The following is a 21,844-nucleotide window of genomic DNA, read 5'->3' on the forward strand; positions in this document are numbered from 1 at the left end:
TCAGTACAACTGATAAGAGGAATTAATTGGAGTATTAATTACAGTTAGGTATCTTGGGGGGGCAATTAATGCAGTTCACATTTTAATGCAAATATTACCCAATTTTGCAATTTTGAACTAAGACACAGACTGAATTATCCTTCAAAATTCATACTTTTCCAAATTTTGCAATGCAGCTCTCCAATAAAAGAATGCATACACAAAATTAGGGGAAAGTGCATACATTTATGAAAATAATGCTCAAAATGCATTATATTAGGAGCATTATTTGCCAAAAAAAGGGTATATTAGTCAAAATTGCATACAAATATGCATGGCGAAATGTAAACAAAAAATATGTATGCATTTTCACAAAAACTTTTTGAAAATCCCCAAATATGGGAACAAACTGGAAAAAACAGGAACTAAGGGCCTTGCTAGACAAGGCCTTAGCGCACTTTGAGGCCCGGTTTCCCTGCTGTGCGTCCAGATGTGCGTCCTGAGGCCGGGGCTGCAGAACGTCTAGGAAGGTCCGTGGCTTTTTGCGGCTACTCACTTACCCGCGAGTAGCCAGGAAAAGCCACGGAATGGGCACAGCACTACGAGCGCTGTGCCCATCGGGCCGGGGGGATCCCGGGGGAGGGGAGATAGGGGGCGGAGGGCGACACACGCGACGGCGAGGGGGGCGGAGGGCGACACACAGGAGGGCAACACACGGGAGGGCGAGGGGGCGGAGGGCGACACACGGGAGGGCGAGGGGGTGGAGGGCGACACATGGGAGGGTGGAGGGCGAAGACGGGGATGGGAAGGGAGGGCGGATGGGGGGCGTAAGTAAAAAAAAAACCTTACCTTGTCCGGAGTCTTGGGCCACACGTGGCCCCTTTAACAAACAAACAAAAATGGCCGATGCTGCAGGGCTTCCGTAGTCCCTGCACGTCGGCCGTCTAGGAGGCGGGGCAGCGTGCACTAAACTTAGCGCGCCGTCGCCCCACCTCCATGCCGGCTTATCAGGCTGGGTCTAGTAAGGCCCTAAGTGAAACTTACATTGTTAGTCATACATCCCTAATTATAGTAGTCCACTGCACCCAGAAAATGAAAGCAGCTTACAGGTCCTCAGTACCAACTTGGGCCCACTGACAAAACGTAACAGGCAAAACATAGGTCAGACTTAGAGATGTGAACATCCCGGAAAAAATCAGAAAAAAGCAGGAGGTGGGGCATTCTCTAGGACCATTTTTTCTTTTTTAATTAACTTTGAGGCTTGTGTCTATAGAATTCACTGCCACAGTTTTTAATAACATTTTTACTTAGTCCTCACCACTAGGAAATGTGCCCCAGCTATATATCTTTTTAACTGCTGCCATTAGAATAACTTTTCTCTACTTAAAAGTAACTCAGTAGCCTGGTTCCTATGGTGTAGGCATGGGATTGACACTACTACTAGAGACAACTTTCAAAGTGAACAACGACAACAAAACAGATGTTCATTAATAGAAATAATTTACAAAAGTGAATACAATGTCACTCTTCCATTAATAAGTTTAAATTTCTTAAAGGATCTTAAATTAAATATGATTTCTTACCATTCCTAAACTGAGTCTTCCCTGGCGAAATAAAATTTCAATAGCTTTTCCTTCAGATAAGTTTTCCCTAAGCTGCACCCCATAAACATATTTAGGAATTTCCTTAAACTTCCTTACAAATAGGAGCAGATGCTGTACACCCGTCTTCCTCTGTCTCCAGTTATTCCTGCTTCTCGGACAATTCAGATTACTTTGTCAGACATTAAATAGGAACCTAAAATATGTTTATCTTGGTTTGCTCATAAAATTATCATGTTTGGTACATTAAACGTAAAAGTATAGTTTATTCAGAGAATAATTAGAAATTTATTAACTGAGTTTACTTTTAAAAGTGTTAAAACATAATGATATTTTTTAAGAACAAACCAAGTTGTACATAAAGTAACTTTAGGAACATAAAGGTTGCTTTATGTTCCCAAAGCAGCCCTCCCCAACTTGGTGCTCTCTAAAGTTTTCTCAGTATATCAAATCATTTTCACTTCAAGCATTTTGTCAAATTCCAATTTCACACTAAATCCTTGTTGCCAACGCCCAGGACATTTTCTGCAGGGTGACTTGTTACCCACACAGTGTGACATATTTTTCTCAAAAAAGCCACCTTGAAAACCCATGGTTTGTTGTTGGGGGTTTCAGGGCAGTTAACAAGCCACCCTGTGTGATTAACAAGCCACCCTGTAGAAAATGTCCTGGGTTCAGACAGCATTATAATCTATGGATCAAAAAACAACCCAAGGTTCAGCGAACAATCCACACTTAACCACTGTAGTTTAGCATGTTGTGTGAACAGCCCCTAAGAGTGGTTCAGCTTTTACATCGTTTGAATGAGAACTACATCTTCCCTGCTACAGTAGGACTATGAGCAAACACACAAGCCTTCTGGTCTACAACACCTTCAGGAAATATCAATCTCTCAGATTAGCCTACTTCAAGAGGTAAATAAAATGTTAAAATGCAACACTGACTATCTACCCAAGTCTGTCTATATTTAATAGTGCAAAGATGTGTGCCACATACTATTATATAATGATCAAGCTTGTACACGCTGTACAAGTAACAGTATTCCCTTCAAAGCTGAAAGCTCTGCAATACTAGTTAGGGAGTGAATGTTTTACAGAGACAAGGGAGTTGTATGGTATTCACTGACTTTCATTACTTATGGTCAAGTAAACAATTGTAAGATTACTTTAGTGCACTATCTTCAGACACAATCTTAGTAAATTTAAACCACACAAAACTGCTGTATAGGATTTAAGGCATAATCTTATACAGAACTGCTGACTAAGAAATGCTGGGAGTTACAGGATTTCTATTGCATCCTTAGTGAATAATATCTGTCATTTTAAATGTTCTTTTAAAATATGTAGTTCTTTAAATAAATGTAGTTTAAACTGTTTCTATTTTTGGTTTTGTTATGAAAAGTATTCTTGAACTTCATTATACTGAAAACTTCTATGTTCTGTTTGTATTAAATACATAAGAGTCTAATAGTCTGATTTAGAAATGACTATTGGTAAAAGTAGCATTGTTTTGGTTAACAACCGATACTTTAGGAGTGCAAACAGATGTTTACGTGTTAGGATCAGGCTTGGTCTCTCTGGCGTATAACCCAAATCAGACCTGGAGCTTGAAGAAGAAGAAGAAGAAGAAGAAGAAGAAGAAGAAGAAGAAGAAGAAGAAGAAGAAGAAGAAGACAAACCAAGACAGGAAATAGGGGAGGAAATTCTCCAATACTCTCCAGGACTGAAGGAGGAATCTTCCCAGGAGCCTATCTAACAGGACGCCCAGGCTCAGAGATCATCCTGCCCCTCCCTGGGACCATTCTTTGTTGAAGAAGAGGGGGCTTCGGATCTCATAGTCCACCACAGGGTCAAGCGGGTAAAATCGAGACGAGGTGGAAGGCAGTCCACTAAGCTGGCCACTCACCAGAGGTTACACCTTGAAGACCCCCCTGAAGGAGAGGTTCAGTAAAATCCTGTTGGGCACGGTGGGAAACTGTCCATTTAGTTGATAGGCAACTGCTTTGTTAAGCTTAGAGGATAGCTCCTAGCATTCACACTCCCTTCAGGTGTGAAGAGATGTCTATTTACTGAATAAAACTTTGTGGATTTCTTAGCAGACTTCTTTACTGTCTCACATCTTGGTGGAAGGGCTTGGAATCACGACATCATGGTGTTGCAGGTATGGCTATGTCCAAAGTAGGCCAAGTTCAGTGGAACCTCCCAAATAAAGCCCATTTGCCAATCAAAGGAAATACAAGTTCTTTACTAATCAAAGCCCCAAATACATCATACCTCTGGTAACGAATCTCTAGCTATTCACACAGTTTTCAAATACACCAGCCTGTTGGTAGCTCTGCTACCATAAGACCCAGACCACAGACCAAGCATGACTGTCAGGACTTAGGATTTCACAACCTGATCTTACAAGTTATTAGATCCGGACAGTGGCTCACCCTATTAGAATGCAAGTTTACAATTTGCATGTTCTGCATTTTTTAAATCCAACGCTTCAGCGCACTTCCACATATGTAAAGAGGTAAAACTAACCTCAGGATGTGTCCAAGTCACAGCACAAAAACAGAATGCAAGAAGTGTGTCGATGAGAAGGTAGGCCAGCATTATTATTTTGGTGCAAGTTGGAAAGGAAGATGCTGAGATTGAGAGGTAGTGGCCGACCTAGTAACATTTGACAAGTTTACAGATGAGCTAATTTTATCTTTCAATTCATAGTTCAACCAACTGTTTTAGGGTTGAGAGTTATCTAACCCTCAAACAATCTCTGACACCTGAATTTGCATGAAACGACAACCCATCCGGCAGGTGCCATGCAAAAGTGGCATCTACAGGTGCCCAGCACAATGCAACATTCCCCATTGGTAACCCACACTGGGGGTGAACCAGCCCAATATCTAGGGCAGCATTACCCAATGTGGTATAGTTCAGAACATCTGGAGGGCACCCTGTTGGGAAAGACTAGGATCTTTTAAAACAGTTGCTTTGTTTGCACATCACTTTAAGCCAGGAATCCACAATTATTAAAGCATAAATTGAGCAAGCTATCTGCTAGTGCGGGGATTCCTGGCTTAAAGTGATGTGAGATGGTATACTCCCCATGATTGGTCAAGAAACAGGTAAAGCCACAAAAATACTTTCAGTAGAAAAAGTCAGGGCTATCAAATTCTACAAAGAGTAACAGTATGATCCCATAAATGCCTGTTCAGAAGAATCTCCCACTGAGTTCCCTCAACAGATGTAAAGCATGGCATCCTAGATCAAAGAACATGTGGGGAAACCCACCATTCAAAGGATTCTGGAAAATAAAGATACCATTTTCATAGCAGGGACCACATTAAGTAAAAAATACTCCTATCAAAATCAAACAACTTTCTGCAGAAAATCAGCAAGCCACAACCAACAGACCAACAAATGAGGACGAGAGAGAGAGAGAGAAAGGATGAATGTTTTCCCCCTTTCTTCCTTTTTTAAAAATGATATTTTAAGAAGGAAGCAAAATATCTCCAAGTACTAGGAATAATTTAAAGCCTTACAAATCTGATCAGTACACTTCTAAATACAGACTGAATAGTCACCACTTCACCCCATTATGGCTACATGCAAAATTAAGTTTCCGGTAATCATGTAGCAAAAGAGAATACAAACTTTTAAAAGATTTTGTTAATGAATACACTGTGATGAACAAATGAGAAACCTCTTTAAAAAGGCACTCTCTTTTGTACAGGTAGTGTGAAATGAGATGGTGATCAAAGATCTTTCCCTATTACATTTCTGTCCACAGAGATCATGATCTCAGCTTCACATCAAGATGGTATGAAAGAAAACAGTGAAAACACACACACACACACACACACACACACACAAAAATCACACAAACTGCCACACTGGCTCCTTCCTGATAAAACTAGTGAGGAACTGTGCACTTCACAAAGAAGAGACAGTTTCCCATGAGCCTTGTCTTGCAACGAATGTGACCAAAGCAAGACAGATTATAAGCATATTTTGTCAGGGAAACCTGATGATTCACTAGTATAATTAGATAGCAGGATATGTCATGGCCAAGAATGAAATACTTCCAGTGAGAATCTTAATCAAATCCTAAACTTATTTTTAATAACATGCTGGGAAGACAGAATCACTCAGAATCACTCAATTAAAAGAGAAAAACTACTGCTGGCAAAGGCCTTGTAGGAAAACTGACAGAGCCAGCGTGGCATAGTGGCTAAGGGACTCAGGAGATCTGGGTTCTAGTCCCCATTTAGCCATGAATGTCACTGGGTAACTTTGGGCCAGTCACTGAATCTTGGACCTAATCTTCACCATGCAGGATATTGCACTATGAAAGCGGTAAGAAAGTGGTATATAAAAGGCAGGAGCCACACCAAGCAGGATTTAGAGGTATGAAAACGGTATATGGTATGTGTCAATGGACCCCACAGTTGTCAGTGCACCTCAATACTGCTATAAAGCAGTACTGTGGCTCCTGCCTTTTATATACCACTTTCAGAGTGCTTTCATAGTGCAATATCCTATTTGGTGTAGATAAGGCCTCACTCTAACCTTCCTTACAGGGTTGTTGTGAGGATAAAATGTAAGCTACCCTAGTTTCCTTGCAAGAGGAAAAAAGGCGGGATAGAAATGCAATAATATATGTACTTGCTTTATTCGCATTCATTTTTTATATTATTAAAATCTGGAGAGAAGAAACACAGCATCCAGCAACAGAATTGGCCCAGACTAGCAGTACTCCTCCTGGAATAGGAGCCCTGTAATGGTAGTGGAGCTTAAGGAGCAGAAGCAGTGTATTTTCTGCCCCACCCATGATATTCATTTCTCAACTAACATTTATCTCTTGGCTCTTCCTGGCTGAACATGTTCAGTTCTCAGTGGGGTGGTTCCCTCCACCCCTTAATATTATACACTTAAAAAAAAAAAAAACTTCATACTTCTGCAAATCCCAGGGTTTCCCCAAGAATGCTGATATTTATTTTTATTTTTCAGTGCTCTGGTTTTGGCTCCGATTCTGTTGGCACTCACCACCTGAGATTTCTATTGGAGAGAGTGATGACAATGATTATATCCTAGTGAATCATATATCGTTGCAAAGGAATTCTATACTGACAAGGCAGAAAATCTGCGACTCCACCTCTGTCAAATGACTAAATGAGAAAAACCAGTTAGAAGCAGAAGTTGGCATGTGCAGCCCTAGGAGAGGTGCTTGAAGCGGATGTAGAATTCCAGGTTTAATAGTGGAGAAAGAGAGCTTATTTTATGGGATCAGTTTCAGTTGCTGCAGCCTGATGACATGGACAAGGTCCTTGCAGCAATGCAGCCAACCATGTGCCCTCTTGATCCCTGCCCCTCCTGGCTAAAAATGGTAGCTGATGGGGTATGACTGGGTGGGTCCAGGGTGTGGGGGATGCTTCTCTACAGGAACGGTGGTTCCTACTGCTCATAAGGAGGCAGTAGTGCAACCACTCCTGAAGAAGCCCACTCTCACTCCAATGGTTTTAGACAACTACCGCCCAGTTGCAAATACACCTTTCTTAGGGAAAGTATTAGAGAAGGTTGTGGCGGAACAATTGCAGGGGCTCTTGGAGGATTCGGATTATCTAGACCCATTCCAGTCTGGGTTTCAACCTGTTACGGGACTGATGGATAACCTTTATTGAGAAAGAGACAGGGGGAGTGCAATCCTGCTAATTCTTCTTGATCTCTCATCCATTTCACCTATCCATGGATAGGGCGATTATTAACAACAATCACTCCTCACAATGGTTTGCTATAATTAAAAACAATCAAGGTATTTAACAATCATTACTTATCCACTCTTAAAGGCCTTCACAGAGTTAAGATTTAAGCAGAAGCCACCTGCCTATTTGGATGGCAGGTATTTTCACATTCCTGTAAATTACAGATTCTGCATTTGTAGAAATGGTTGCATGGAGGATCTAGTGAATTATTTATTGTGCTGCCCAGTGTATGCCTGACCCACAGAGTACTTTTTTGTCATATCTCATACCACAATATTGCAGGTCAGCTCAGAATATAATTGTCCACCCGCTATCTGACAAGCAGGAGTATGTTTCTTACAAAGTTGCATTGTATGCAATCGCAGAAAAGAAAATTAGAGCAAGAACCCTGAATGAAATGGCAATATATTGAAAAGTGATGGGGGGGGGGGGTTGTCAATTATTTGAAAAGCTTTTCTTTCAGAGTAATTTTTCCAAATTTTAAGGTTCCTTTTAAATTTGAACATTTCTAAACTGAACGTTAATATTATCTTAGTTAGTCCTGTCTTAGTGGTCATACTGGTGGTGATTCCATTGTCAGATTCAATTAAGTAATTGAATTAAGATTTAAGGTGTATTTTAAATGTGGATGTTTTAAGTTGTATTCCTCAATGTGAATGCTTTTATATGGAATGTGTAATTTCTTCCACCTTGTTTATATCTGTTTCTGTTCCAATAGATGTTTTTGCATCTTGTTATTTTGCAATGGCCTATGACTAAAAGCAGTAAACTTAGGAATAAGAATGATTTCTCATTGGCTTTTGATACCATTGACCATGATATCCTCCTGGATCGAGTTCGTGAGATGGACATTGGAAGCACTATATTACAGTGGTTCCAGTCCTAACTGCGGACTAATTTCAGAGAGTAACACTAGGTGATTATTTCTCATCCCCTTGGCAACTGAGCTATGAGGTTCCTAAGGCCACTATCCTGTCCCCAACATTGTTTAATATCTATATGAAGCCACTGGCAATGGATATTAGGGAATTTGGAGCCAAGCTGTGCAAGTCCTGGATCAATGTCTAACCTCTGTAATGGGCTGGATGAGGGCCAATAAACTGAAATTGAATCCTGGCAAGACAGAAGCCCTGTGGGTGAGTGGTTCCTGAAAGGCTCATTGCCTGTTCTGGATGGGGTTGCACTCCCTCTGAAAGAACAGGTTCATAGTATGGGGGTACTCCTAGAACCATTACTGTCGCTGGAGACCTAAGTGGTCACAGCAGCTCAAAGTGCCTTTTACTAGCTTTGGCTGGTTCGCCAGCTATGGGCTCTCCTGGACAGGAATACCTTGGCCACAGTCGTACAGGTGCTAGTAACCTCCAGACTGGATTACTGCAAATGCATGGGGTTGTCCTTAAGGCTGCTTTGGAAGCTGGAGTTAGTGCAGAACACAGCAATTAAGGGAAATACACTGGCTGCCTATTTGCTATCAGGCCAGGTTTAGATACTAGTGTACAAAGCCCTAAACAACTTGGGACCAGGATACCTAAGAGAGCACCTTCGCCGTTACCAACCTGCCCAATCACTGAGGTTATCAGAGTGCATGCTCCTGGTGGTTCAACATGGGCCTATGGCCCAACTGGAATCCACCTAGAGAAGAGCCTTAAGTGTCTCCCTTCCTATGGAACTCTCTGTCTCTGGAGGTCAGGCAGGCACCAACACTGCGTTGTTTTCAGCTCCTGCTGAAAACAGATGTTTTCCAAGAAGGCTTCCTTGGTTGACCATCCTCGGTTTTACTGGCATTCAGCACAACCACTGAGAATGCAACAGATGTACAAAAACTGAAAAGTGGAGTCATCGTATCCTAGTATGGTCACCTCCCTTCCCCCAACTCCAGAATTCTTACATTCTGTCAGAATGTAAGCCTATGTGGCTATTTTGAGGTTTTACTATGTACAGCACCATGTACACTGATGGTGCTAAATAAATAAATAATAATAATTTGAATGTGGTTAAAACCTTTCCTTTCTGACTATTACTGGCAAGGTGCTTTGATACCTGAATAAGTATATTCCAACAACCTTGCAGCCAGCACATAAAACTAGCATTATTACATCTTAGAAATGTTTCTACTGAGTCTGAAAACAACACAAATATTTAGCATTCCACCACTAGGATCAGAAGTATTGCATCTGCACACTCCTCTTCCACTCAGAATCAGTTTTGACAGAATATTTTGATAAGAGATACCAGTGAATAATGATTTCAAGAGTAACATTGTTGAAAAACAAAGATTTTGTGGGTCTGTATTGCCTCTTCCAGTTTGTGCCCAGTTCCTCCAGAAGTTGCTTGCAAAGCACTGATTTGCAAAAGATGCTAAGCCAAAATTCCTCAGAATCTTGACTTACCATTTATGAGCAAGAATGGTAGCGCACACTTGCCAATAACTCCCACCTGGCTCCTCCTGCAAGTGGGAAGACCTAAATCAGGAATTTGACAGGGCAGAAAAGTTTTGTGTTATATCAGAACCCGAATCCTGGCTTGTCACTTCTCTAACATGTCTAGATCTGGAACCAATTTCAAACCCTGGCTTCAAATTTTGGCTTGTTAGAGAAGTGTCAAGCCACAAGACCCAATTCAGATGCAATGCTACATTTTTCTGCCCAGACTAGTTTAACCATTCCTGCTTCCAAGAAGAGTCAAACAAGAGCAATCAAGCAATGTTCACTAGTATGCTTGCTCATGAAAATAGTAAAATGCAGTAAAGTAAATATATAATAAATATAGTAAAATATTGAGGATGTAAAGAATGCTAAAACTAAGGCAGGAAATAGCAGAGGGGGACTCGTGTTAACAATTCATAGCATGATCACTTCTTTGCAAATGATGAACTTTAAAACAGCTTAATTTATTTATTTATTTATTTTATTACATTTATATACCGCCCCACAGCCGAAGCTCTCTGGGTGGTTTACAACAATTAAAAATAGTAAACATTAAAGGTATACAAAAAATTAAAAAACATAAAAACAGTATAAAAACAACAGTATCCATTTAAAAACAACAATTCTTTCTTAAGGAATTCAACTGAAAAGAGTCCTATACTTTTTTCTACATTAGCAATTTAAGAAGACCCTTGAAAAGACTTTAACTTGCTTGGTTAAAATTTGAGCGTTTTAACAAAACTTCCTAAGTTGCTTATGTGCTCTTAACAACAAGCTACAGTTTGTGTTTTTATGTCCCCTCTTAAGAGTTGCAATAAGTATAACATGAGAGAGATGACACCATAAGGGGAAAAATCACTGTGTTATCCTATGAAATCCATTCATATGAAAACCACAGATGATATACATCAACAAAGACAACATTATGCAACTGCTAGAAGAACTGTGGTGGTACATTATGTAATAGAATTTTTAAATGCTTCAGATGTCAAAATATTTGGATTTTTAAGAAACATTCTCCCAGAGTACAGTGTACATCACTCCCATTGTTTTTACTATAGACAAGGAGCCGCCGCCACCCAGTAATTATAGTATTAATTAAAGTAATTAATTATACCCTAAAAGACTGAAACATCATGTATTTGCATCTTCAATAATTAAAACATAAAAGATAGAGATGAAGAGACCCTTAAAAAATGCTTTTTAGGGTCACCTGCTTTTGTTATAGGTAGCCAGCGAGGGCAGGGACTGGAAGATTGAAATATGGCAACCCTTTTTACGTCCTCCACAGTCCTGAGACTAGTCACTTACTTAAAGTTCAAATGAAGCTAGTGCCATTTCTTGTGAATAAGGGCTATCCTCTCTTACACATTCCCTCAACTTGGGAATCCCGTGTGTGTGTGTGTGATTCAACTGTCTTTAATTGTCACATGGAACTAAACATGGCTGGTGTCAGATGTCAGCATGGTCGGACACCTGCTGAGAGCCGAGGGGCTCAGAAGGGCCCATCATCAACTCTCATCAGGGCAACTAGCCAGCAATCTTGCAGTCCTGGCTGCCCCAATCAGGCTGCTATGGCCACCAGTCACTCATCTCCTCCTGGACATGCTCCACAGCAGTCAGAAGGTGAGACAGATGACCTTAGACTGCTGAAATTGTGGGCAATCTAAGGTGGCAACTGCTGCCAAGGATCAGACCAGATTCAGAAGTATCACTGCCCACTAGGGAAACATGAATTTAGTAACTAGTGGCAGCAGCCACGACCGCCATGCACAGCAGTAGGGACTCGCAATAGGGCAGCAGAGCGAGACTGGGCTGCATCAGGGAGACCATGCCAAGGACCCACTGAAGCCACAAGCCAACCTTGAAACTGAAACCTAACTTATAATATTATTTCAAATACTTTTGACTACACTTGATGAGACTTTAATGCACTAGGTGACCTTTTAAAAATTCTCAGTGCATATCTATAAAATTACAACCTATATTAAAACAATCTCCTTCTCATAATTTAATATTTTGCTCCAGCTGCTTATATTACTGAATTCTACTTCTATCACTGTCCTTTACACACAAGACACTCAATACATATTAGTAGGCCTGAAATTGACTGAGCAGTAGTACCTGGCAGGTTCCTATATGCTATTATCATATATATGATAATATGACAAGAACCAACATTGTTTCAAATAAACATCACTTCAAACATTAGACTTATCACCATTTAATCTGTAGCTTTTCATGATCATCATTAAATAGCTGAACAGGTCTCAAATCTGCACTTACACAGTTCACCAATGCAACCGTTTCCAAAGTATTTGCAATTCCTATACAGAATACTTCAGAAGTTAAGTTTGGTATGAACACAGTATTTTTTTGGGTTTTATTCCAGATGTAGAAATAAAAGACCATTTACAGTGCAATCTTATGCACATCTACCCAGAAGTAAGTTACACTGAGTTAAATGGGACATAGTCCCAGGTAAGTGCGTATATCATAGTATATACACACTTACCTGGAGCCTTAGTATATCATGAATTTCTTAAGAGTTTCTATACGACAGATTAGCAGATCAAAGCTTTTTAGGTTATGGAAAGGGGAGAGTCTATCCTATCAAACTGCAGTTCTCATGGAAATAGCCCTATCATCTAAGCACCACACTTTCATAAAAATGTATGCAGTTTACATTACAAAAGATACAGTGACAACCACTCGTAGCAATACATATTGGACTACATTCTTCTGTGGGAGTTCACTATGGGAAATAATTAGTCAAGCTGTTAGGGCCTGGTTCCTGAACAGTGTATGCTTATAAGGGCAGGTAATTAAAATATGAAGGACTAACATGAGTAGCAATAATTGGAAATTGCCTGGCTCTGTTTTTAAACCAGTAATAGGAGTAGCTCTTTTGCTCCCTGGCAAAACAAAAAACAAGCCACTCTCCCTATACTACTTTAATTTGGGTTGTTTCATCTTGTCTTTCTCATTTCAACACATGCGGGTTGTTTACCTATCCAACTCAAGGAGGTGCATTTAACGACTCACAATAGCAACACAAACATGATTCTCACCAACTTCAGTCTATACAATATTTCCCATAAAGTAACGATCCCTTTTATTTCACAAGATGAGCAAGACCATAGCAAATATCAATTACAACAAGGGAAACATATTTTTAAGAGAAGCAAGAGGTGGGAAAATGAAACAGAACAACCATGCTGGAAGACACCAAACTTTGTCACAATAAGCTTATTTTGGCACACACACACACACACACACACTAAGCATTCCTATGACCACTTCCTTCTGGACTGAAGAGAAATATGACTATGGGTTTCCAATGTCTAAGCAGTAGTTTGAGCACATCTGTTTCAAACATCCCTGTGAAAACTGTGGCAAAGAGACAGTTCAGACTGTCCTGAAGAACAGAGTAACAATCATACTTCCTGGACACTGAACTGAAAGGGTGAACTTTTCAATGGAAGTATTTCATATTTCCTTACACAGTGCATGGAATATGGGATATGACCACCAGCCAATTACTTTTCATCATGGATGCAAAGATGAACAGCTGTCATCAAATGCTTACTGGAGTGCTAACAGTTCAAAGATGAGGAGCACAAAAGTGAAGCATTTGACTGCTGAAGTACTGGAGGAGAAGAAGACTACCATTTCAAAAGCTGGTTAATGCACAAGAACTGATTACTGTAAACCTTGCATTTTATTAGTTATCTTCGAAGGCATTTGGAACAGACACAAAAAATGGGATTTGCAAAAGGATGGCACAGGAGAGTGGAAAGAAGTACATAAGGAAAAAGCAGGCAGGTTAGCTAAGTTACTAATTTTGTAACATGTAACAAATTCAGTGGGGTTGCAGGAGGACATGCAGCATCTCTGCAAACCAAATTAAAACTGGAACTTCCTCATTCATCTCACATTAGTCAATTACACTCAGTTCCCATTTTTAGTAGCCATACACACACATGCACATGAGTCAAACAGAGTGATGAATTGCAAAGATTCCATACCATGCCAGATGATCATATCTGACTCACCAACATATGTCAGACTTCTAAAAACATCAATATATAGTCTTACAATGAACACTTTCATACCATATCATGATATAGCAGAGAGGCTATTTTGATCAGACCCAGGGACATAGATTCAAACCTCTACTCAATCATAAAACTTACTGGGTGACCTTGGGTCAGTCATCATCTCTGCTTAACCTACCTCACAGGAATTTTAAAGTAGAAGTAAAACAGGGAGCAGGACAAAACCTTGTAAACCACCCTCTCTTCCTTGGAGGAAGGGTAGTATTTAAATGTACTATACAAACTTGGACCGTACATTCAAGGGTGGCAGTTTTACATCAAAAGGCTCTCAAGATGTTAAAAACAGGAACGACTCTTGCATACTGACAGACGACTTTACTTGGGGCATGTAAAGTTTACTTGAGGCAAGTTTGCTCAGATGCTTTATATAAACGTGAGATAACTCTTCTCCAAAAGTGGGAGTCATACCTCAAAACAAGTAGATACACACTTGAAATCTACTGTTACTGATAGTTAGCCAAGCGTCTAAACTTAAGCTATCCTCCCCTGGCAAATTCATGTTAAGAACTCCTGTGTCCAACCATCCCTTTACCATGTAACAATTGGTTCTACTGGTCAAAGATTAATAATAGAAAGAAGAAAAAGAAGCACACCACTTCTAGAGTGATCCGTTTTTAAGGATATACATTACTGATTTCTCTGAAAGTCTTAAACTAACTGCACCAGCTACCATTTTAAGGACGCAACCCTCATATTTTTGTTTACCCATCCTCTCGGACAATTACAGGACTGGTTGGAGCGCTGACATGGTCAGAACAGAGGCGTGTCTCGGGACACAAGAACTGGGGGAGGATGAAGACGTCAATCTCTCTGTTTAAAAATAAAGTGGCATCGCAGTGAAGGTGAATTGGGGATAGAAATGCTGGATCTCACCCCCCAACACACACACGCACCGTGGGCACTTCTTTTGACAAGGTAAGCGAGGAGGCATGATAAATTGGGGAGAAAGGAGAAGCGGGGAAACGGGGTGGGGTGAAGGGGAGACGTGAGCAATGATGACAAAAAGGGGGGCAGCTCGGAGCTGCTTCACAAGCATCCCCTTCCCTCACCATGTCGGGAGGAGCAGCCAAACCCGCGCCTGCCCCTCTCTCTCGACGCAAAGGTCACAGAGGAAGCAGGCGAGGGAGGACGCAGACCCGCTTCGGCTCCTCGGCGGCGCAAGAAAGCCAGGCCCTGGCGTGGCGGAGCGGTCCGCTGCGAGGAAGCCACCTGCAGCGGCCTTAGCGGAGCAGCCGCCTGTCCTTTCCCCGACACCTACACCCAGCTGGCCGGGTTCTGCCTTACCTTCTGCGAGTTGGTCTGCTGCAACACATTCTGCTCCACAGTCATGGCCCCTTCCCGACTTGGGCTTCCCTCCCCGCCGGCCTCAGGGAGTTCAGAAAGGGAGCGGAGCTGGCAACGGGCGGGGAGGGCTCGCTGGAAGGCAGCGGGGCCGGAGAGTAGATGCGGGCGGCTGCAGGAAGAGGCGAAGGACGGGGCCGGGGCGGGGGGAGGCCTCCGCAGCCGTGACGTGACGCGCCGCCCAGGCAAGCAGCAGCAGCAGCCCCGGGAAAGGAGAGGGCGCGCTCAGGCCCGGCGCCGTATCTGTCGCTCGCTTACTGGCGTACGCGCCCCCGCCCGCCTCAACCAAGCCTGCCCGGCCCTGGAATGCGCTTCGGCTCCTCCCATTCCTCCACACCGCTTCCCTTCCGGACGGCACAGAGCGCGGTGCTGTACATGCCTGCGCGGAAATAAGTCCTGCCGAGTTTAGTGGGGCTTCTTAGGCCCAGGTCAGGGGGGCTGGGATTGCAGCTTCGGCTCAGAGAGGGGCGAAGCAGCTGCAGGCGGAACGCGGCAACCTCTTTCCTGGGGGAAAGCAGCCGACCAGTGGCTAGTGAGGGGAGACGGTGGCGTGGTCGTTTTGCTAGGGAGGGGAGACGAGTCCAGATTTAGGATGCAGTCCTAAGCACGTTTAGACAGGGGGTGAAAGGCCTGCAACTCCCACTGTACCACCAAGAGGAGCAAATGGATGAAAGAGTGGGAGGATGAGGTGGCTGATCCTTCCATGACCAGAGAGAGGGGGGGAGGAGTGGGCATAAGGGGCCTAGAATAAGACCGCTCAGCTACAATCCTAAATGTATATGCAGTTTACAAGCCACAGCAGTAGGACACATTTAGGGTTGCGCTGCATGAAAGGGAACACTTCTGTGTAAGAAAGGAGACTGTTCCTTGCACTGCTGTGTAACTACATCCCAACTTTGGTATTAGCACTATTCAGGTGTTCTGATCTAGTGTACATTTTGTAGCCTCTGGATTCTCTTAGATCCTGCTCTATCAGTGGTATGAAGTGCCTGTTATCAGCTTCAGCTGATATATCAGTTACCACGCGACCTAGGCAGAGATAGACTGAATACAGTTATCAGTGTACTTGTAAACTCCTGCATAGATTACTGCAGTGCATTATACGTGGAGCTACCTCTGAAGATGGTCTTGAAACGTCAGTTAGTGCAGAATAAAGCAGCCAGGCTGCTTATGGGGAGTGGCCATTTCAAACATACTACTTCAGTGCTGCCTCAAGTTCACTGGTTGCCAGTCAGTTTCTACGTGCTGATGCTGCCTTTTAAAGCCCTAAACAGTGTAAGTCAGGTGTGCCTGAAGGAACACTTCATTGCATATGTTCTGTCCAATTATTAAAATCATCTTTGGAGGCTCTTTTCTGGGTTTCACTAACCACAATGGTCCAATAGGCAGCTACCAAGGAAATCTGCAATGGCCCCCATTTGTGGAATGCCCTTCCCAATTAGGTTCATTTAGACACCAGACTAAAATCTTCCTCTTCCAGCAGGGATTTAATTTTTAATTCATTGTTTTTATTACCGGTTTTACAGCTGGCTCATTAATATTTGTAAGGCTTTTATAGATTAATAGTTTGATACTTTCCCCAGCTGTATTATTGTTTTGGTTGTTATTTTATTGTTGCTTTGGAATTTTAGAATTGTAAACTGCCCCAAAGGTATGTGCCAGTGGGTCAGTATATAAATTTAATAAATAAATAAGTGCATGACAAGAGGGAAGCTCCCGTCAGAAAGAAGAGAGCGGTGGAAATGGGACTTCTCTAGGCAAGTTTGAGCTGTGGAACTTTTTAGAATTGTAACAATATACATGTGTATATAACTTTAGACTACAGAGACAAGATGCAGTAAATTAATAGGGATTTGCAACAACAACAACAACGGTGTAATCCTATATATGTTAAGAAAGAAAAATGATCTATAGCTCCCAGCATGGCTAGCTGGCGGATGCTGGGGATTATAGGATGTTTTCTGTCTAAGCATGCATAGGATTGCACCCTAATTGGCTCTGATAGTGAGTCACCTCAGTTTGGAAGGTTAGACTGACATCACAGGTGACCTCAGAACTTAAGCAGAGCCTCACCTCGCTTTCTGGAGCCTCAGAAATTATGCCCATTGCCTACAATAGGAACATCAACAAATGGCTATAACATTGCGGGGGATGGGGAGGCAGAATTAGATGAAATTTGCAGGGAGTTTTCCGAAAGTTCAGCCTTTAGAGTTTTATGTGTGTGTGGTTGTTTTTAAAGGAACACTTTCCCTGTTCCCTCCCCCCACCGTGGTGTTTTTGTGGGTAATTTGCTGTGTTCTTTATTTACACACATACAGTGTCGAGTGGTGCTTGGAGGAAACTATAAAAACCTATCTGGCTGTAAAGCCTCAACAACATTCAAGAAGAAATGGGATGTGGGTCCTTTTCATTCTTTGTTTCAGAGTGGAGAAACCCAGCTCATCACTGTGGATTACATTACGGAGCGTAAGAAGAGCCTTGCTAGATCAGACCAAGAGTCCGGCTGGACATCAGGAAAAACTTCCTGACTGTTAGAGCAGTGCGACGGTGGAATCAGTTACCTAAGGAGGTTGTGGGCTCTCCCACACGAGGCATTCAAGAGGCAGCTGGACAACCATCTGTCAGGGATGCTTTAGGGTGGATTCCTGCATTGAGCAGGGGGTTGGACTAGATGGCCTTGTAGGCCCCTTCCAACTCTGCTATTCTATGATTCTATGATTCTATGATCCATCTAGTACAGAATTCTGTTCACGCAGTGGCCAACCAGTTGCCTGTGGGAAGCCCACAAGTAGGATGCAAGTACAATAGCACTCTCTTGCTCATGTAAAAGCAAGCATGCAACTATATATCAAACTCTGAAACTTTCCTGGCTTGTAAAACCCTTCCTGGCTTAAAACATTCCTCTCTTATTCTTTCAAACAGAGGGGAGGTGTCCTTCTAAAACTCTGTTTCAGAGCCAAGAATGTGACTTTAGATTAAGAGAAGTGTAGAGGAGGGGCAGCACATGCGGCCTTGTCTCCTTGCTGGCAACCTTATTATAAGTTGCTAGCAAGAACCATCTTTAGCAGGAAAGTGGTACTCTGTCCTACTGGTAGTGGCAGCCAGGGAAAACCTAATGTGGGAACTTGAATCAGGTTGTGGGGACTTGGTGGAACTTCATCCACTAGATTGGGGATGTGGTATCAGCCACCTAGTGATCGGCAGCAGTGAGGAGCCTTTAGGGATTTCCTACTTAGTAGTGATTATCAAGCCATTCTTGGGAACCATGAATGCTGCTGCTGCCGCCACTACAGCCACAGCCACAAAAAGTAGTGAAAACGCTGGAACAGTTTCTGATTCATTCCTTCTACATCCCTCCCAGAAGTTGTTTGGGAGTAAAACAGTTTCTGATTCATTCCTTCAACATCCCATTCGAGACCAGTTTGTCAGGTGCAGCTCGGGAGTTCATGGCATCCATGACAAACATGGGCCTATCCCAACTGGTCTCTGGACCCACACATTCCACAGGTCACACCCTCAATGATGTTTTCAGCTCCGAAAAGATGGATCTGTGGGCGGAGGTGATAAATATCTCTGTGTTGTCACGGACAGATCATTTTCTGGTTAGGGTTAGTATCACAGCTACTATCCACCCCTGCAGGGGTGGCGGACCTATTAAGATGATCCGCCTTCGAAGGCTGATGGATCCTCTTGGATTCCAGATAGCCTTAGAGGGTTCTATGGCTGGTGTCATCGATGATGCTGTTGAAGCCCTGGTCAATAGATGGAATCAAGACCTAACTAGGGCTATCAACATGACCGCTCCCAACCATCCTCTCTGACCCGCTTCTAACCGGGCACCTTGGTATACTCAGAGAGTTGAAGCGGGAAGGACGATGACTAGCGCGCCAATGGTGGAAAACTCAACTCATATCCGACCTTTGTGCCTAGTCTGGAAACTTCAACTAGTTCAAAATATGGCAGCCAGGTTGGTCACCGGTACACCTAGGGGTGACCATATTACACCAACTTTAAAATTACTTCACTGGCTGCCAATCAGTTTCTGGGTGAAGTATAAAGAGCCCTACATGGTTTGGGTCCAGGTTACCTGTGGGATTGCCTTCTCCTGTACAATCCGCCCCACGCACTCAGGTCCTCTGGGAAGGGTTTACTCCAGTCAGCCACAACTAGGCTGGCAACTGTTACCCAGAGGACCTTTTCTTCTGCCACCCCTAGACTGTGGAATAGCCTGACAGAGGAGATTTGTCAGCTTAAAGCTCTCTCTGAGTTTAAGACAGCCATAAAGACTAGTCTCTTCCGGCAGGCCTACCCAGATGAATTTTAAACCTAAGAATGTTAAGATGCTGTGATTGTTATTTTAATATTGTATTGGTTTTATATGCTCTTTTAACTAATTTTATGTATTATTTTGTGTTTGGTGTTGTTCCCTGCCTCGATCCAGAGGGAGAGGCGGGTTATAAATTATTATTATTATTATTATTATTATTATTATTATTATTATTATTATTATTAGAGAGCCCTGGTAAAATCATCCCCTGGTTGCAAGTTGCATCTGTTAGCCCCAGAGCATCAGCACCTCCTTTGCTGGTGTTTTTCCTTTATAGTGAAGCTTGTGGGAGGTTCCAAAATGTATTAAATTGGCCAGAAACCATAAAACCCAAAACACTATTCTAAATCTGTAAGACAGCTCTGAAAAGTTGGGTCCATCCTGCCATGTATTTGGAAATGATCCAAATGCCTCCGAATCAGGGCTGTTTCTCTCTGGATCATGCTTTATCCACTTCTTTTTTGTTTTTGTTTTTTGCATTACCAGTTGATTAGCTTTTTCAGCTGCACCAGCTCCCGATTCATTTCTGAGCTTTTTCAGCTGCACTGGCTCCCGATTCATTTCTGAGCTTTTTCAGCTGCACTGGCTCCCGATTCATTTCTGAGCCCAAGTTCTTATTATGGTCTTTAAAGCACTAAATAATTTGGGTCACGGGTACCTGAAGGATCACTTACTTCCATAAATTTTTGCCCACCTATGGACATTTTCATAGGGTTCTGCTCCACATCTCGCCTTGACCTAAAGTCATTTTAATGGGTGTATGATTTTTTTTCTCATGCATAGTCCAACAGGGATAATTCAAATAATCAGTTCATAAGACAAAAATGAACTTTTGTTGGGGAAAAGTATGGTGGTTTATGAAATTCCTGTGTGGAAGTTACTTATTGAATAGTCAGACGTTTCCTTTCTGTTAGCTTCCAAGGTGGCTTAAAATTGTCTTTCTTGTGTAAAGCAGTATTTATGTCAGGATAACGAATGCAGTATCACATCACTTTCTTGTTTCATGCTCCACTAAGTATATAGTCAGGAAATATATTTGCGAACAGGCCTCTCAAAATGTCATGTCAGGAACTTCTTCATTAATGCTTTGATTGTAAGTGCTTTATTAAATGAAATACTTTTTGGCTACAGTTCTAAGCAGACTCACATGGAAATAAGGAATTTGGTGCAGTGACACCTTTGGTAAAACAACATGAAGGAAAAAGCCATATATATACACAGACACACTCCGTATTGCTACTTCTTCCCAAAACAAACACATGGCAAAAGTGATTAAGCTCAGTGAGACTTACTTTCAACATGGTTAGGATCTGGTTAGGAGCATAGCAGAATGAGTGCAGGACAAACAGAATCACTGTTATCTACCTATATGAAACAGAGATAAAACTGCATAAGGTCAGTATTAAATGGCATATGGTCTATTTTATTCATCTTTTTTGTACAAAGAAGTCCTTCTTTAGAATGAATATAATTCCCTTGTTAATTAGCTCTTCAGTTCTTATATCTGACAATGTTGATTTCCTTGAAAAGCTAGGAGAACAGTAGTGAGTAGGTGTGTGAGAAAAAGAAGCTATTTGTTCCCATCCTTTAATTGACAATAAAACAGCCTTTACAATGATCACAAATCAGGGTTCATTTATGCTTTTTTGTGCAGGATGTTTCTGCCACCTGTTTGGGGTAAGAAAAGCTGTGTTTAATTTAAATGGAATGAAATCGCATTCTGTTTGGTAAAGAAATGGGTAAGATAATTGAATATGGTTTTGGAGGGGGCAATGCATATGCAGACCCCTATTCTCATCACTTGTGTTCATGTCAGGGAGCCTTCCCGTGGATAATCTGCACTGATTAGATGCTTACATATTCATGTTTACTCAGAAATAAATCCCATGGAGTTTAGTGTGGCTTACCCACAAGTAAATATGCATATATGATCATAGCCTTTAGCATCTTGAGCTGAACTGCATGTGATTTTATCTACAGGACTGATCACACAGATACTGTGTTGGGTTTCAATACTTTTTAAGGCTGCAATCCTATGGTGCCAGGGAGGGCATCCCAGAACCACAAGATATGTTGGATTCTCTCTACCCCTCCTCCGGGGGCGGAGAGTGAGAGGCCTGGCCTCAGAATACTCTCCACCCCACCCCCCTCCTCAGCCAACTTCTGTGGCTGGAGCTTCTGTAACATCAAAACTCTGATATAGCAGGTCCTGGATTTTTCTTATTGTTGCTTATTCATAAATTGCTTAGAAGGGGGTTGGACTCAATGGCTCCACAGTGGTGCTGTGTTGTTTATATGATGCA

At 42.2% G+C, this 21,844-nt stretch overlaps 1 protein-coding gene across 3 annotated transcripts in view; it reads right to left on the bottom strand.

Moving 5' to 3' along the window:
* The window catches only part of USP25 (ubiquitin specific peptidase 25), a 74,299-nt gene extending 59,005 nt beyond the window's left edge, over positions 1-15,294 (bottom strand). For 2 of the 3 annotated variants that reach the window (XM_063126753.1, XM_063126751.1), the window contains exon 1: positions 15,158-15,294. In XM_063126753.1, the coding sequence (XP_062982823.1) occupies positions 15,158-15,202 (45 nt within the window). In that variant the 5' untranslated portion in view covers positions 15,203-15,294. The remainder of the gene's footprint in view (positions 1-15,157) is intronic. The other variant, XM_063126750.1, reaches the window with a different exon arrangement.
* Positions 15,295-21,844: the final 6,550 nt, after the last annotated feature.

Source organism: Elgaria multicarinata, chromosome 5 (genome assembly GCF_023053635.1).
Source record: "Elgaria multicarinata webbii isolate HBS135686 ecotype San Diego chromosome 5, rElgMul1.1.pri, whole genome shotgun sequence".
NCBI classification, from domain to species: Eukaryota; Metazoa; Chordata; class Lepidosauria; order Squamata; family Anguidae; genus Elgaria; species Elgaria multicarinata.